The sequence below is a fragment of the Trichoplusia ni genome, unplaced genomic scaffold, assembly GCF_003590095.1.
Source record: "Trichoplusia ni isolate ovarian cell line Hi5 unplaced genomic scaffold, tn1 tig00003909, whole genome shotgun sequence".
Lineage (NCBI taxonomy): Eukaryota > Metazoa > Arthropoda > Insecta > Lepidoptera > Noctuidae > Trichoplusia > Trichoplusia ni.
The window spans coordinates 1-19001 of record NW_020800472.1 but is presented as its reverse complement, the minus strand read 5'-3'; the positions used below and the strand labels follow the sequence as shown (position 1 = coordinate 19001).

Below are 19001 nucleotides of genomic sequence, written 5' to 3'. Positions count from 1 at the left end.
CCAGGCAGTTGGTCTTCGCTAAAGCACGACTTCATTTTGGAATGCGTGCTTGCTGGACTCAAGACGGCACAGTGGTGGTTAAGGTCGCCGAGGGGAGCCGTAAGAAGGTAGTCACCATGGAGGAACTGGACGCCCTCATTGCCAAGCACCCGAAGGCTGGATCATCAGCTGTCCCGGGAGTCGACGGTGGAAACGCGGCAGTGTCTGCGAAACGTAAACACTAGCGCATTCTGCTTGCTGTGTGTTGCAGCTCTCGCAACCTGTTTGTCGTGTTTTTCTTTTGAGGACTGTGATGGGGGATGGATAATGCAAGTTACGTTACCCACTTTTCATTTATACTACACTAACCCACTTTATTGTTAACGTTTATTTTAGGTACCTTCTTCACTTTAATATTAATTTCTTTCTGTCAAATTGTCAATTTTCAACGAAACGTCATTTTGACGTTTCCGACGTTCTGTATCTTTTGATGTTCAAACGTTTCGTTCTGAAATGTTATTTACTTACACTGTTTTTATTTTATTTTTATTTTAAGCTCTTTCTATACTAGGACAATATTATAATTTATAATACGATATTACTATTTTCTTGCATTCTCTTTTCCTTCTTCTCTTCGTCCTCTGCTGTATCTGTGTCTCGTCTATTATATTATAGTATGTTCGCTGGCGGGTGGTGCAGAGATACGTTTAGTTTTTGTTATTTTAAATTAACATTTTAAAGTCTACTCTTGTTAAGATTTATCTATAATATAATATTTATTTATTGTATCTATGTCAAACGACGATGATTCTTTCCACTCAGCTGACTCTTCGTTAAACGACAGTTACAGTTCTACAGCGGGAACTCTGGGTGACTTGGTGCGACAATCGTTTGTATCTCAGCCCCGGAAATTTTTAAATATATGTCACATCAATGCTCAGAGTGTCCCTAGTCACTACAGTGACTTATTTGACACCTTCGCTGATGCTGACGTTCATGCCGTCCTGATTTCCGAGACTTGGCTCAAGCCTCACCTTCTTTCTACCACTTATCCTCTTCCCGGCTTTATTCTAATTAGGAATGATCGCGTTGGGAAAAGGGGCGGTGGTGTAGCCATCTACCTCAAAAGCGGCCTCTCCCACAAAATTCTTGTTTCCTCCCCTGCAAACTCTGCCACCGCTGAATTTATCTTCATCGAAGCATGTGTGAATGGTGCCAAAATTGTTCTAGGTGTCGTTTACTGCCCCCCCTGTGTTGACTACTTCTCCAGTATCGAGCCGGTACTGGAATCTTTAGGGTCTGAATATCAACATATTGTTATCATGGGCGACTTCAATACCGATCTCCTATCCCACAGTTCCTCTCGTTCCCGCAAACTCCTCGATATTACCCGCTCCGCCAGTCTTCATGTTCTTCCCCTACAAGCCACTCACCACAATCCCGACGGGCATGACACCTGGCTCGACCTGATCCTTACATCCTCCCCGCCTCTTGTTTCATCTTTTGGTCAGTATCCTGCTCCTGGTTTCTCCCATCACGACCTTATCTATCTCTCCTATATCCTCAAACCTCCCAAACCAAGTCCAAAAGTTTTGCACTTGCGTTCCTTTAGACGTATGGACGTAGAGAAGCTGCGTAGAGACGCCTCAAATGTCAACTGGGAAGGACTCAAACAAGCCGCTACCGTCTCGGAGAAGGTTGCAATTCTTAATCAACATTTAATTAATTTATAAGACACTCATGCGCCTATCCGCAAGGTGAAATTGAAGCGCCCACCTGCCCCCTGGATAACCCCTGGAGTTCGTATGGCCATGAGACGTCGGGACAGGGCTTTTCGAAGATTTCGGAGGGAGCGCTGCGACGAGCACTGGAGCGCCTTTAAAGCTGCAAGAAATAGGTGTAACCAGATGATACGCAACGCTAAACGCCGACATATTCTCTCCAATATAACTTCTTCCTCCCCTGCTGATGTCTGGAAGTTCTTCGGAACGCTAGGTATCGGCAGGTCAAGGAGTCTAGACCTACAGTGTGCGGTTGGCTTGGATGACATGAATGATCATTTCACCACTTCTTCACCATTGTCTCTCCGGGCCAAGTCGCACACCTTAAGTTATTTGTCCGATTTACCTCGGCCCGATATCCCACGTTTCTGTTTCGCACCCATTTCCATGGATGACATCAAGAAGGTTATCCTATCTATAAAGTCCAACGCTGTGGGAGCCGACGGCGTCAGCCGCCGCATGATTACCACCATCCTAGAGTATCTCCTTCCTCCTATCTCCCACGTCATAAATTTCTCCCTCGACACCGGTCTGTTTCCTTCCCAATGGCGGACTGCACACGTCATTCCCTTGCCGAAAATCCAAAATCCCTCTCTCCCTAATCACTTCCGACCTATTTCCATTCTCCCCTTTTTATCTAAAGTCCTTGAGGCTTGTGTTCATCGACAGCTTTACAGGTATGTCGCTGAACATAACCTGTTGAATCCCCTGCAGTCGGGATTTAGGCCTGGCTGCAGTAGTACATCGGCGCTCCTTAAAGTGACTGGCGATATTAGGGCGGGTATGGAGAATACTGAGGTCACTGTTGTTGCCTTGGTGGATTTCTCGAATGCCTTTAATACCGTCAGTCATGACATCCTTCTTTCTATCCTTGACCACCTCATGATGTCATCCAAGGTCCTGGATTGGTTCTCCTCATATCTTCGGGGACGCCGGCAGGCGGTTCGCAGTGGCGAATTGACCTCTAAATGGGGCGACCTAACTACCGGCGTACCCCAAGGCGGTATTCTTTCTCCTTTACTCTTTTCCTTGTTTATCAATTATATAACTCAAAAGCTTCGATGTGCGTATCATCTGTATGCCGACGACTTGCAGCTATACTCGCAGGCAAGCATCGAAGCTGTGTCTTCTGCGGTGGATTCTATCAACAGGGACCTCGACAGTATCAGGGATTGGGCGGAGGGGTTTGGTCTGGTCGTGAACCCCACCAAGTGCCAGGCTATAATCGTGGGCAGCCAGCGAATGCTCAGCAAACTTGATGCTACAACCATCCCGCAGATTATCTACGACGGATCAGTGATCGATCTCAGCTTGACTGTCAAGAATCTCGGCCTCTCGATTGACTCAACGCTGAGTTGGCGTGCACAAGTTGCTGATGTCTCGCAAAAAGTCACAGGCACACTACGTACTCTATACCGGCTAAAGAATTTCCTTCCGTCCAAGACTAAGGTAATGCTCGTGCAAACTCTTATTTTCCCAGTTATCGACTATGGCGATGTGTGTTATTTGGACCTGAATGCAGATCTTCTTAATAAACTGGACAGACTTCTTAATAACTGCATTCGATTCGTTTTCAATCTTCGTAAGTATGACCATGTGTCTGCTTATCGCACCACCCTTGGCTGGCTTCCCATCCGCGAGCGCCGTAAGATGCGGGCTCTCTGTACTCTGTTTTCTTTCTTGACGTCTCCCTCTCCCCCTGCTTACTTATCACCTTATTTCTGTTATCTGTGCGATAATCACAGCCGCGACCTCCGGTCTTCCAATAATCTTCTTCTTCTGTGTCCTTCCCATAGCTCTGGTTTCGTCAACTCTTCTTTCCCTGTACAAGCCGTTTCACTTTGGAACTCTCTTCCCCCTGAAATCAGGATGTCTACCAACCGTTTGGCATTTAAAGTGAGGGTTCATAAACTGTTACTGGAAAGTCTAGCTGAGTTGTCCCTACAACCTTCATCGTCCTAATTCTTAAATCTAAGTATGTGTATGTACTATATCTTATGTATTAGTATTATTTTCCTTAGTATGTAAATAAGTAAGTCTACATATTGCACATTATGTATGTTTAATTAGGATATATATATACTACCTTACCTTTATTTATAGGCACACCTACCTCTTGATATCTCTGCATTACCCTATGGTTGACTGGTAGAGAATGCCTCAGGCATTAAGTCCGCCATTGTACATTTAATGTATAGAAGTGTAAATAAATAAATAAATAACTAAATCATAATTAAAACCTCATTGGTGAAAAATAGTTCGCAACCTCATTCATAAAACCTATATAGTTACTGTTCGCGCCAATACTGGCTGGTTGTAAAATAGAAGCGCGGGTATATTTGAATTTAGAATAGTGGATTATAAATTTTGAAGATGGTCGTGTTACTAAGTGATTATCGCGTAATCAGTGGTACCAACTTAGGGTAATTTACCCTATATTTAGAGTAAAAGTAATCCAGCAAGGTAATTTCTAGGGTATGAATTTTCCTAGGGTATTTTTTAGGGTAACAGTCAATAACAGTAAAATAATTACTTCGAATGATATTGTTTTTGAACGCGCCCATTACAGATTCCGTGTCGTGAACGCACCGATTGCTTTTGTGTCTCTCTCTAGTCTCCTTTATTTATTGTGTTGCCTGCTGTTTCTTTTCGTGAGTGTGTGTTGTTGTGAAAAATGGCGTCGTCTAGTGCTGGCGTTACCCGTTCAGGTGTGAAAAAGTATGCACAAAAATACTGTAAAGAATGAGAGTATGATCCTAATTTAAAAGGTAAGTCCAGTTTTCTTAAAGCTATAATATGTATTAATCTAATTGAGCAATGAGACTGAGGTTACACAAGCATTATTGTAACTACTTTGTTTGGCAGTTTGGCTGGTAATATTATTTGAATGTCTTTGGTAATGTATAAGAGTTGCCTGTTGCAAAATTTACCCACATCTGTAGGTATATTTTACGGGTGGTGGTGGTGATGGATAAAGATAAATGCATATAGTGGTGATGATGAAGATGAATAGTGGTGGCGGTGCGGTGGTGTTAACGCTTTGCTTTTTTTATTTTTAGATTGGATTTGTCCTGACCCCACTGGTGAAAACTATGCAAGGTGCAAATATTGTAAAGTCACATTAGTACCCCACAAGAAAGAACTTAACTATCACGCAAAGAGTAAAAAACACATAAAAGCTGTGTCATTAGATAAAGCGGTGAAGTCCTATCAGCAATTGCCTTTTGTAAAAACAGTTTCAAAGAATAACAAAACTGCGGAATTAAAAATAGCTGCTTATATAGCTGAACATAGTGCTATTCAAAATGTAGATCATTTAGGTGAAATCCTGCCATGTCTTGATCTGAAATCAGAAGTTCTGGGGACGTTAAAAATACACAGAACTAAATACAGCATGCTAATAAAAAACGTTCTTGGTCCAGTAATGATGCAAGAAATGATATCAGATGTTGGTGATGCTGCATATTCACTTATTGTAGATGAAACTACGGACATATCAACAGATAAAATTCTGTGCCTAATGATACGGTATTTTTCAAAAATTAAGCAAGAAATCATTACAACATTTTACAGATACATAAAAATATCTAAATGCGATGCAACAACCATCTATGAAACTATAAAAAATACTTTACTAGAGGACTCTTTACGTCTTGAAATGCTGGTAGGAATTGGGCTAGACGGTACTAATGTAATGATTGGTAAGCACCACTCTGTCGCAGCACTGTTGAAAAGAGACTTACCGGATATTATCATCGTTAATTGTACCTGTCATTCGTTGCATTTATGTGCAGAGAAAGCTTCGGAAAGTATGCCCCATCAACTGGAATTTTTGATTCGGGAATGCCACAATTGGTTCTCGTATAGTTCAAAACGCCTTGAAGCCTACAGGGACTTATACGAAATTATGAACGAAAGTCGAGCTCCTAAAAAAATATTAGGATTTTGCGAAACACGCTGGTTAGCACGTTCTCATGCTATACGTACGTTACTCGAGCAATGGGAGGAATTAAAGCTTCTTTTCATGATGGCTAAGTCTGAAGACAAATGTTTTATGGCGGAAAAATTGTATGACATCATGAAATGCAGAGCTTACCATGCATATTTCACGTTCTTAGATGGTCATCTACGACAAGTTACTAAAGTAAATTGCCTTTTTCAAAGTGATAATGTCGATCCAGCGAAACTGTTAGAAGACTTGTTTTTGCTATTCAAAAATATCCTGCAAATTATTGTCATACCTCGGAAGCTTGAAACTGTTACGGATGGAGAATATGCATCATTTGATTTTCAGGAGCATTTGATGCATGTATCAGCAATGCATTTTGGCTACACGGTTGAAGAGGCGCTTTCGAAACTAGAAAAACGTGACAAAGAAGACGTACGTGAGAGATGCAAAACCTTTCTTGTTATTTTGTGTTCCGAATTACAGAAAAGGTTGCCAAAACAGATCACATTCCTTAAAGCCATGGTGAAGTTGTCTCCAGAAATAGCCACTTCTCAAGTGAAACCTACATTAGTTGACATATTACAAAATGTTCAAAGAGCTGAAGTATATGGTTGTAAACAAGAGGTACAAATGGAATGGAATAATTTGCAAAACAAATCTTGGGAAAATACGACGCGTTGTACTGATTTTTGGGCTGAGGTTCAGGGGGACACAGACGCTGCGGGTAATAAAAGATTCCCTAATGTCTCTAAATTAGCATTGTCTCTTTTGTCGGCGCCTATATCTAATGCAGCTGTAGAAAGGGCCTTTTCTCTATACGCAGTCGTCAAAACAAAGCTTAGGAATAGGCTATCCCTGCCTATGATACAGAGTATAATGACTGTAAGATACAATTTAAACATATTTCACAAATCTTGTGTTAACTTCACTCCTTCAAAAACAATGTTGGACAAATTTAATAATAGCATGTATGACAAAAAAGATAGTGATGCAGAGGATACTTTTATTGTTATGTGCCAATAATATAATAATATGAATAAATAATGTAGTTGTTTTATTTGTAAAGAAGGAAAAGACAAGGATATTTTTTTAGGGTATTTTTTTTAAATAATACAGATTCTAGGGTAAATTGAGACCAAGCCTAGGGTAAAGTAAAACCTTGACCTGGCAACACTGCGCGTAATATTAAAGTTAGTAATTGTTGAGGCTTAATTGATGATTGTGTTGTTAATATTGTGAATTTAGATTGTGTAAAGTGACTTAATAATGTGTAGTGATTGGACAGCGCAAGGCTGGGGAGTTTGTTGCGCCGTTTGTTCTCTCCAGCGCGCTTAGCAAGCGGTGACGGGCGGGCGTTGTTGGGAATATGTCCAGATAGGGTTAGGATTAAACGATAATGAGATAATGAGGCGTGAATGTGTGTTTTATTGAATACCCTATCCCGATGTCGGCTATCCTGACACCCAAAAGAGAGTCACGCCGACATCAGAATTGGGATGGGTCGACGTCCACAAGATAATTTGAGCTGACAATGAATATTGGAGAATTACATACTATGTCGCTGCCTTCCAATGCGTATACGTTCAAGTCTACGACTAAATCGGAATTCTGGCAAAACGAAAGGATTAAAGGTTTGATGGTTATTGTACCGAGTAAATAAAAAAAAAACTCAACGCAAGTAAGTATAATGATTGTAGCCATGAGGCGAGGTATCGGAAGTTTAAACAAATTGTCTTGAGTGTGATTCTTGTGTGGTTTTAATGTTGAAAACTAATGATTGTTCTTATTATAGCGTGTCGTCTTATAATGTAAACTTCAAGGGACAGTTACTCAAGAAGCAAACTATGCCGTCCGCTATGTCTGTACGTTAGAAGCATCGAGGTAAACTGGTGCGGAGTGCAGAGAGTACGAGTCGAGGACTGCAGTGAGAACTAACTTGACGTTGGTGCTTATGGTCGAGCTGCCTGCAGGATCACAACGGTGGGTCGATTACAATTTATTTTTGTCAAGGAGCTGCATATTAACTACGAGTTAATGAGAGTTCTGCTATGAAGTTGGCTATTTAAGATTTTAACGTTATTTTTTTGCAATGTGGGTTGTGTACAGGACAAATTGACTGACATGTTGAACAAACCTAGTTTGAGATTATTTTGATTAAGCCTTGAGAGGTTGAGATTCTCTGGTGGTGTTTTGAAACCGGATGGAGGTTACGTGTGGTGGTGACCGGATAGAGGTTACGTGTGGTGGTGACCGGATAGAGGTTGCCTACTGTTTGGTAACCTGAGGAGGTTACATGGTGTTGGACCGAGTGAAGGTCATTTGGTTTATGATTATGATTGAATAGTGGTGGTGAACATTTTCCAGAGTTAATCGAATTTGAGCACTGTTATGTTTTAATGAGTTTCTTATTATTTGAATGACGATAGGTGTTGATCCACATGTCATTATTGTCAGCTATGCGTGTTGAGTATTAAACTTGTGAGTTAAACTTTGTGGGAAAGAGTTAGTTATTAACTCAAGTAAAGACTTTATTCAAAGTAACTGTATCTCAGATGTATGTTCGAGAACTAAGTACCGTTTCAAGTAGAGAAAGAGGCTGAGAATTATGATGGTATGGAATCTTAGGTCATTGGTCATTGGTCAGGATCGAGGCAGAGGCCGTCGTGCTCTGGCGGAGGTTAGACCGATGCAGAGGCCATGGTGGCTCTGGCCGAGGTGGAGACTGAAGCAGAGGCCTGTGTGGCTCTGGCTGAAGTAAGACCGAAGCAGAGGCCGTGGTAGCTCTGGCGGAGGTGGGGCTGAAGCAGAGACTATGGTGGCTCTGGCTGAGATCGGGTCTTGGAGAGACTATGGAGTCTGGTGGACTCAGCGTTCAGGTGGAATGCGTGTGGGCCTTGTATGACTCAGATTCCTGCTTTGAGATTTGCGATTAGTTCAAGTTATGAGTTGCTGGTGGCAATAGTAAGATTGTAGAAGTACTTGGTTGCTCTGACATTGGAAAGGGTCTCTAGTATAGTAGAGAAAGTTGCTGAGATAAAGTTAACTTTTATAATCAAGATAACGAATGATCCTTTGGGTCAGGAATGACCGAGCGGTGAGTACTGCTGTGCTGTTCTTTGTTGCAGTTTGAACACACGAGGTCGTGTGTATCGCAGGATGGCCGTGTCGGAGATGAGCATGAGAATAAATAACTAAATCATAATTAAAACCTCATTGCTGAAAAATAGTTCGCAACCTCATTCATAAAACCTATATAGTTACTGTTCGCGCCAATACTGGCTGGTTGTAAAATAGAAGCGCGGGTATATTTGAATTTAGAATAGTGGATTATAAATTTTGAAGATGGTCGTGTTACTAAGTGATTATCGCGTAATATTAAAGTTAGTAATTGTTGAGGCGTAATTGATGATTGTGTTGTTAATATTGTGAATTTAGATTATGTAAAGTGACTTAATAATGTGTAGTGATTGGACAGCGCAAGGCTGGGGAGTTTGTTGCGCCGTTTGTTCTCTCCAGCGCGCTTAGCAAGCGGTGACGGGCGGGCGTTGTTGGGAATATGTCCAGATAGGGTTAGGATTGAACGATAATGAGATAATGAGGCGTGAATGTGTGTTTTATTGAATACCCTATCCCGATGTCGGCTATCCTGACACCCAAAAGAGAGTCACGCGGACATATATATAATATTGATATGTGAATATGTAAACGGGACTGAATGTGGTCAATATTTTTCTGTATGAGAAGGACCTACCTCTTTATAAATCCCCAGAATAACAAAAAAGGGTCACCACTTAAGCTTTTCTTTTTTGTTAGTATAGTTACACTTAAAATGACTTAATCTCATGCTTTTGTTTTTCCCACATTATTTATTTGAATTATGATGCTTGTTAGTCTCTTGAAGTTGATGTTAATGATGTTATCTGCATAATTGATTATCCTCAAGAGCAGACTTTTGATAAAAAAATAAACATAAGTAGTAGTTAGCACTGCTTTGAAACATATGATGTGTGTTCCCTAATGTTAATTTTTTATGAAAATTAGGTTGATGTTGAGGAGGAAGAGAGCGTGTCAGGTACTCATCTACAAGAAACAAACACAAAAACAATAAATGAAGTTATTGTTGATGACGTACCTATAAAACTAACACCCGTTGCTGACGGTTGGTATATTTTTAATTTAAATACTTTAGATTACCTTTTGAGTTTGAAATAACTAGTATTAAATGAATTATAATTCAATCATTAAAACTAAAAACTAACACATTTAAGTCGAGATAACTACCTAAATGCCCATCATTTTGCCAGATACTTGGAATACTCCGGGAAGTAGCCAACGCTCAATGGCTCCACCTCCACCTCCCGCGCATCCACTACCACCTTCAATAGCTTCAATGGACACACATTGGAAGCCGCCGAAGAAAAAGAAGAAAGCCGACGATGAAATTTTAAAAGTATTTAAGGAGTGTGAGGGGTCTGCAAGGCAGTATGAAAGAGAGCGTGATCGAGTTGCGGAAGAATTAGAAAGAGAGAGGATTAGACAGCATGATGTAGAGCTGCGGTTGCAAGCTAAATGGCTGGATTTTTTTAAAGAAGCTTTGAAGGTATTGGATGCATATTTGGCGAATAAAAGTGAATAAAATCGGACATTATTTGTTTCGCCAAATATGCAACTAATAGTAAGTTATTTGGTTAGGCTTATTGTTTTGTTTGTTTATTGTTATTAAGTTTTATTTGTGTATGTAGATAAAGATTAGCTTAATAAATAACTTAGACAATTTATTATTTTAAGATCTTTTAATTATATTTCATAGAGAAATACTTTTTATTAAATACTTATTGGAATATTATCTGGAAATTTTAATTTATCACAAAAGAAAAACCTACATTTCTACATTCAAAAACCATTTATTAAAACTTGGCTGCAAAACAACTTTTTATGACCGTCAAAAATTCAAATTAAAATAACAGCACATGTACAGTCTCTTAGCGACAACACCGTTCTATAAAATACATAGAGCTTAAAAGTAACAACACGAAAATACAAATAACGACCTAACAAATTCAAATTCAAATTCAAATATCTTTATTGCGAACTAAGTGTAGGTTTACAAGTTTTGAAGGTGTTAATATTAGGTAGGCTCTTAGAACTTAGTTGCCTGTTAGGGTATTGCAATTTATACTGTTTTATTTATAAACAATAGAATACATGTCACATTAAAATATACAATTATAATTTTATAAGACCTATTATGGATACATTTGTTATATTAATTCTTAAGCTATTAAATATATTAATGATACATTGCAGATAACAATATTAAAGTGAAAATTATTTTTCTACTAGAAACTCACTTACCGAGTAATAGGCCTTTTTTACAAGAAAATCTTTTAGCTTACTTTTAAAAATAATAATTGAATTAATGTTCTTAAGTTCTAGAGGTAACTTATTATATATTTTTATTTCCATACAAAAAACACTGTTGCTATACACTGCAGTGTGAGATGTTTTATTGCGTAGTGTATTTTTAAGTCTACTGCTTATTAACGTGTCATAGCTACTGATATTAGCTCTAACGAATATTGAGGCCTCGTAGATATACAGAGCAGGGAGGGTTAATATCTTGAGGTCTATGAAATAAGGTTTACATGAATCTGTTTGGTGTATCCCACATATTGATCTAATACACTTTTTTTGTGCCTTGAATGCACTTTCTTTATCCGTTGAATATCCCCAGAAAAGTATTCCATATGACAGAGTAGATCCAACATAAGCGTGATATGCGCTGAGTAGTGTGGTTTGGTTAGACACTTTTTTGAGCATATAGAGAGCGTAAGAGAATTGATTTAACACGTTCGTTGCATTATGAGATCTATCAGATCTCTTGCAGGACTTTTGTATTGTGCGTTGAACATAATCGTGTTGTTTCACTTCTTGCGGGAGGATCTAACATGTAAAGTTCTTTAGGTATGAGTAGGACAAATATACATATTTGCTTCTCACTTAAAGATGAATTCAAGGACATTAAAAAAGAAATTAGAGATGGATTAGGTCCCTAACGCACAGTACTGTAATTATTTTCATTCCTTGCGTTAGGAGATATGTCGGTACTCGTGGAATCGTACGCCTCGTAGACGCAAGAGAGGGAAGGTGGGCGGCGCGGGCGCTGCGTGACTCGTTTTAGTGTTGTCCTAGCATCGACGTGGGAGGTCGCGCGCACGTTTGCAAAATAACACTCGCGTATATTACGTATTACGTGTTGATTATCATTTTTGTTATACAATGAGTGCTTATAAAAGAAAAAAGTGTAAAAAATCTATTTATTTTGGTGAGATTACCAACAAAAAATCAACGCCGGATTATACTGCTACATCGCAAATAAAAATTTTGGAAAATGTTCAAATTTGCCCTCCATTGGCTAATAATGACAGTGATTCTGATTATGAAATATTTGACGCACCTAAAAAGAAAATGATGAACCTTTCTACGTTGGAGCACACGCAGCTAAGTAATGAAAATAATATATATATCAGCCCATGTACTGGAAAACGATTTAGTGTGCTTCAGAATACGATATCCAGTCCAAAAAGTAGTCATAATAATACCACATTATTGATGACGAATACTACAACGACTATACCTACTGATCCTATGACACCTACTCGTAGATTTTGTGGTACTGTTTCTCGTAACCATAGTGGTTTATCTACTCCTAGCTCGTGCACTCAAATGCTTACAGAAACATCCAACATAAATGCTAGAGCTTCTCCTATCTCATTGAATGCTTTATGTACATCAAGTAGGTGCTCGTCTTTAAATAATATTTCATGTTCGAACTTATTACCTTTAGAATTTAATGAAAGCAGTATGCAAAAATTGATTAAAACAACTATAAAGGAAAGAAGAACCACGGGTAATACAAACAATAGTCCATTTTCTTTTGAGTATACTTTTGAGGATGATGCGCTCACTTATGACGAAAAAGCAGAAAGAAAAACGACTAAATGCAACTTGAACAATAATTCACAAAAACATTTAGAAGAGAGAAACACTGAAAAGCAACAAGAAAATAATATAATAGGACAAGAAAAAGATCAGAATAAGCAAAATAGAAGTCTAGAAATACAGAATGAAAAAGTGGAAGAACTAGATCAGGACATAGAAAACGAAAAAACACAAGAAGACGCTCTGGAGACGCAGACTGATGAAGCAACCAATACTGAAATAGAAGAAATCGTTTCAAATGGAAGTGATGATGATACAAGTAAAAATCTCTCATCTGATATAATAAGTGAAGATGAAGATAATATGTCTGAAAATATATCAGAAAGTGAGGGTGGAGAGCTTGAGGGTGATAAAGATTGGATTGACATTCCCGACAATGACGTATTGAGCTTCGATGAGAGCATACTTGATAGCGTGACAAATGTACCTATTCGTAATAAATTGCCCGTCGATATTTATAGTTTGTTTCTCACTGACGATATTATTGATAAAATAGTAGAAGAAACTAATAAATACGCAGATAAATATTTATTAGAAAAAGAAATTACAGCAAAATCACGCTTTAAAGCTTGGAAACCTACAAATGCAAATGAAATGCGTCAGTTTTTCAGTGTCATACTCACGATGGGCTTAAATAAGGTTCCACATTTTCACGATTATTGGTCAAAGAAATCCATTTACAGAAATGAATATATATGCTCTCTCATGGGAAGAGATAGATTTATCTTGCTTCTAAAGTTTTGGCATTTCAGCGATGAAAGGAATGATACTGAAGATAGACTCTACAAAATTCGACAAAATATACTTAATATGTTAAATAATCGTTTTAAAGATATTTTAACTCCAGGAAAATTTATCGTGATAGACGAATCAATGATTCCCTGGCGCGGGAGACTTATTTTTCGCCAATATATCAAAAATAAATCGCATAAATATGGAGTTAAATTATATAAACTATGTACTCCTGAGGGGTACACTTTTAAAACCATAGTATATACAGGTAAAGAAGGAAATCGCAGAGAAGTGAACCATGGAAAAAATGTAGTTATGAAGCTCATAGAGGGTCTAGAAAATGAAGGACGAGTTTTAGTAGCCGATAACTTTTATTCTTCTCTTGATTTAGTAGAGGAACTCTTAGAAAAGAAAACATTTTACTGTGGCACGCTAAGATCAAACCGAAGAGGACTTCCCAAGCAATTTATGTCTAAAAAATTGAAGAAAGGCGAAGTTGAAGGGATAATGCTGCCTAGTGGTGTAAAAGTTATTAAATGGCACGATAAGCGCCAAGTTTCAATGATAACTTCCTGTAAAGCACATAAAGCGTCTCTAGTAGATACAGGTAAGATACATAAGAGAACTAATGAAATGATCAGAAAGCCACTGTGCATTTTAACTTATAATGATAATAAAAAAGGGATAGACTACTCAGATCAAATGTCGGCATACTATACTACTTTACGACGAGGTCTAAAGTGGTATCGGAAAGTGATGATGGAATTTTTATTTGGTACTGCACTCATAAACGCATGGATAATATACAATGCAAATACAGACAAGAAAATGTCAAAAAAAGAATTCACAGAATCAATAATCGAAACATTCGGAGGCCGAAAAATTTCTGGAACAGGTATGATTAACTTATTATTGCACAAAATATTATTTTTAATACAACTCGTGTGACAACAAGCGTGTATATAAAACCTGCAGGTTTCTTGTGACATGATATCTAATGTAAAGCAGATACACTAGGCCATCCCTCTTGCCTAAGAGCGCTCAAAATACTAGATACATACTTGTGTACTTACCTACTGCGTTTTTCTCACCATTTTTGCAGAGTAGATGTCATGTTGTAGTACATTTTTTTGAGGAAACACATCTTGATTTGTTCTAAACATAACCGTTTAGGTTCAAGGGTATGCTGATAAATCCGATGGCGAGCGTGGTGGTGTCAGAAGATTGCCGTGGTCAACATACCTAACAGTTCTTCGAAAACAAACTGTTCTTACTCATAAAGGTAGCTAAAATCTCTCCAGAAACTTAGGTAATGGTTCCAGACAACGCGTAAGCTTAGCATCGTCAACTAACTGCAGCACGCTTTGCATGAAACTGAGCATATTATGCACTTTAATCATTCGAGTTTACTGAACAAAAATCTTCTTGGATACAATTCAAATAACATAAATTAAAGAGGGGAGACTTTATTTCCAACTTACATCTGCCTGCCTTTTTTTCGATATTACGTGGTTTTTATTTTTTGTGCTTGAAACGCGTTATGTACCTACTTCTTCTGTTGATTGCCTGAAAATTTTTGGTTGTTTTTGAGATTGTCTTAGCTTAGTAGCATTTCTGGTGGGCTTTGCTACTTATCTCTAATGCTAGTGTTTTAATTATGTAAGCATTATACTACACAGGGGGAAGGGGGGGTTCACATCACTCTCTGGTAAGTTTCTGGTAGCCTAAATTTCGGTTATTAAAACAAAAACGTTGTTATAGTAAACTTACAAGAGACCTGTGACATCCAGCTTTTATTTAATACCTTCGTATATTTTTTTAAAGCAACAACAGCCTAAGTACAAAAATATACATAAGACACTCGAATAACAAAACTAATAAAATTAGATTCCATCGCATTTACTTCACTGACATAGTTGCATGCTGTTTATTTATACAATGCACTTTATTACAGAATTACCCGAAGGAAGATGTACTGATCATGTTTTCCAACGTGGCGACAAAAAAAGACGTTGTGTGGGTTGTTATGAAAAATTACGACGCACATTAAACAGCACTGACGCTTCTAAAAAAACTAAACGAATTGTTACCATTTGCGCGCAATGCAAGCAATCAATGTGCTTACCATGTTTTAATGAAAAACACTTTCCATAATTAATAAAACTTTTTCAATCGACAACTGAGATATTATTTTATTCCCATCACTACTTACTACACATATTGAACTATCTTCCGTTGCGGTACGAGATACAATCGATATCATTTTTTTTTTTGTTATTTGTAGTTTATTCAAATGTCATAACTGCGTGCGAACTTAGCAAAATATTAAGCAATAGGCTATCTTTCACCCACAAAAACTTCAAAATATATTTGATTATTTTTTTGGAAGATATAAACTATTTTGTAAACTGTATCTTTAGGAGACCGATTAGGTCTCAAACGCACCAAATGGTAGGTTAGTTTGGAGACCTTTTAGGTCTCCTAAGCACCAGCTGAAAGTTTTTTGAAAGTGATCAAGAATCAAGAATCAAGAATCTTTATTTGCTAAGAATGTAGGTACAAGCATAAGATGTTACATGTAAATTAGTGAGATCCACTACAATCTACCTTACGGCGTGCAAATTATAAATTAATTAATACAAAAGAAAAAAACAAAATAGAGCTTAATTTTAAGTACATAGGTATTACAATTATTATCAAATTATTATTTTTGCGTCTTAATCTTGAATGTCAAATATTAGTAAGTTAGTCATAACAATCATAATTATTCATTCAATGTCGTATCATTTAAAAAGTCATTTACTGAGTAATAACATTTGGCCAATAGTAGTTTAGTTAGCTTAGATTTAAAAATGTTTGTCGGATTATCCTTGAAGCTATGAGGTACTTTATTATAAATTATAGGTCCCATTGCCAGAATACTTTTCCTTAACAGTGCGGTTTTATAATTACCGGAATGTAACAATTTCTTATATGTATTTAGATCGCAATGGTCCGTTTCGTGCTCTTAATTTGGCAATTGACGGAAACAAGTGCAAATTAGTTTTCACAAACATTGCCACCTCTAATATATACAGACAAGGGAAAGTGAGTATATTTAGAGACCGAAACACAGGCTCACAACTGTCTGTGCTTTTAAGGTGTGATAAAGATCGTATGCACCGTTTCTGGGCCCTAAAGATCTCCTCCCTCTCACTAGAATTACCCCAAAAAATGATCCCAAATCTTAACTGTGACGCAACTAACCCATGATATGCAAGTACAAGTGTTTCTTTGCTTACTTTTTGTGATAGATGATACAGTTGATAGGCTAATTTATTTAACTTTTTACATAATTCATCGGTCTGGGGTTTCCAAGTTAATTTATTGTCAATCTGAATACCTAGAAACTTTGCTACACACGTTGTATCTACTTCCTGTCCATTATAATTAACGCTTATATCATCGGCGCGTGTCCTTTGATAGAAGTGCATGATATTCGTCTTTTTTAAATTGATTATTAAGTTATTTGTATCAAGCCAGTTTACAATAGTTTCCAATGTCATATTAATTTCTCTTTCATAGTTTTCTTTATTGTTACATTTAACTATGGCCGTACTGTCGTCTGCGAATAGTACCATGGGTTGTTGTATCTGTCGTGGTATATCATTTATATAGACGAGAAACAAAAGAGGCCCTAAGACACTTCCCTGTGGTACTCCGTATAGTACTTCTCGACCAGCTGACATGTATTTAAGCTCGTATTTAGTTTTAAGGCATATTCGGGATATTTCTGTATGTTGAATTCGACTAGTGATGGCGCAGGGAACGTGTTAATTTGCTGCATACACTAATTACATGAGTTTTCCATGACATATTTGAATCTATATGGATACCTAGAAACTTTGTACTGTTGACCTCAGATAAGTTAGCATTTTTTATACTGGATAGATAATGGAGTTGCTTTTGCATTTTTATTTTTGAAGATCTGCAAATAAAACCATAGGATGACAAATAGCGTTTGGTAAGTCATTTATATAAATGAGGAATAGCAGTGGTCCTAGTATCGACCCTTGAGGTACACCATATTTAATCATTCTTGGGGTTGATGTGTGTTTGGTTTTCTGTTTTTGTGATGGGACATAATTGTGTTATTTCAGTAATCTGTATTCTATTACAAAGATAAGACTTGACTATTTCTAGTGCTTTTCCACGAACTCCGTATGTTTCTAATTTATGTAGCAGTAGTCCGTGGTCAACATAATCAAAGGCTTTAGTCATGTCCATGAATAATGCTGTAACCTGATTTTTTTTATCTAGTTCAGTACTAATTTTATGTAAAAATTGATGCATTGCTGTATTAACCGATTTACCTTTTCTGAATCCAGCTTGACTATCGATAATTATTTTATTTTGTTCAAAATATTCTACAAGATTATTATACAGGACTTTTTCAAATATTTTTGCCATAATGGGAATAAGAGCGATGGGTCGATAGCATCGGACATCCTCTTTGTTGTCTTTTTTGAATAATGGTGTAATTACAGTAGTCTTCAGACATGTAGGAAAAATTCCTTCTTCAAGACACTGGTTTATTATGTAGGCGATGATTGGAGCAATTTCGTACACTACACATTTTATTATTTTTGTAGAGATTCCATCATAGCCTATACTGTTAGTATTTTTTAATGTCATAATTATTTTAACAATATCGTAAGGAGTAATTGGTGACAGAAAGCAGGAGCTTAGTTTATTAAAAGTTTATATCTTAGCGTAATTTACTGTATTATCCGATAGTTTTTTAATATCATCAATAAAAAAAGTTGTTGAATGTTTGTGCTATAGACTCAGGGCCAGTAATAATTTGGTTATTACATTTTATGCGAGTTATTTTTTCAGGCGGGTTGTTTTTGTATTTATTGATTATTTGCCATACTGCTTTAGACTTGTTTGTAGCTTTTTGGATATGATAGTTGTTTTGTGACTTTTGGGTAAGTTTTATTATAGTTTTAAACTTTTTTGCATATTTTTTAAAATCATTCTTATCTTTGTTTTTGCCTGAATTTCGATATATTTTAAGTAGCATTCTTTTACGGAGGGAGCATAATTTTAGACCTTTACTGAGCCATTTAGTATTTCGTACGATTGGAACTTTAATTTTTAAATTTGGAAAGCATAGATCATAAAAAAGTTTAAATACTTTATGGAATTCTTCAAAGGCAGCATTTTGGTCTTTTTCCTCATAACAATCAAAAAAGGGAGGGCTTTTAAACAATTAGTAAATTTATCGATATTTTCTTTGCTATAATCTCTTCTAAATTTATACCAGTGAGTTATTGAATAGGTTTTCCTAACGGGACAAGACAGTAATTGTGCCGTATGATCTGACAGTGCTAGGTCTAAGACATATTGTTTACAGCCTCTTATATTATGAGCTATATTGTCAATGCACGTTTTGCTTTGCAATCGGGTTGGTACATTTATTGTAAGTTTCAAGTTAAAGCTCCTTAGTAAATCTTCAAATTCTCTCGAAACAGGACTGTCTTTTAGTCGATCAATATTATAATCTCCACAAATAA

General features: G+C 37.2%; 2 protein-coding genes across 2 annotated transcripts; both read left to right on the top strand.

Moving 5' to 3' along the window:
* The first annotated feature begins 529 nt into the window (after positions 1–529).
* LOC113508137 lies at positions 530–1844 on the top strand. Its single transcript, XM_026891103.1, has one exon. The coding sequence runs from the start codon at positions 771–773 to the stop codon at positions 1710–1712; it is 942 nt and encodes a 313-aa protein (XP_026746904.1). The 5' UTR covers positions 530–770; the 3' UTR covers positions 1713–1844.
* Positions 1845–11636: 9792 nt separating this feature from the next.
* Positions 11637–15129, top strand: LOC113508138 (piggyBac transposable element-derived protein 2-like). Its single transcript, XM_026891104.1, has 2 exons — positions 11637–14338; positions 14617–15129. Exons 1-2 carry the CDS (start codon positions 11989–11991, stop codon positions 14631–14633), a joined length of 2367 nt encoding a protein of 788 aa, XP_026746905.1. The 5' UTR covers positions 11637–11988; the 3' UTR covers positions 14634–15129.
* The last annotated feature ends 3872 nt before the right edge of the window (positions 15130–19001 follow it).

Bases quoted from the DNA above. Each gene is read 5' to 3' on its own strand.
- LOC113508137 (XM_026891103.1), top strand. From the start codon at position 771: ATGTCAAACGACGATGATTCTTTCCACTCAGCTGACTCTTCGTTAAAC.
- LOC113508138 (XM_026891104.1), top strand. From the start codon at position 11,989: ATGAGTGCTTATAAAAGAAAAAAGTGTAAAAAATCTATTTATTTTGGT.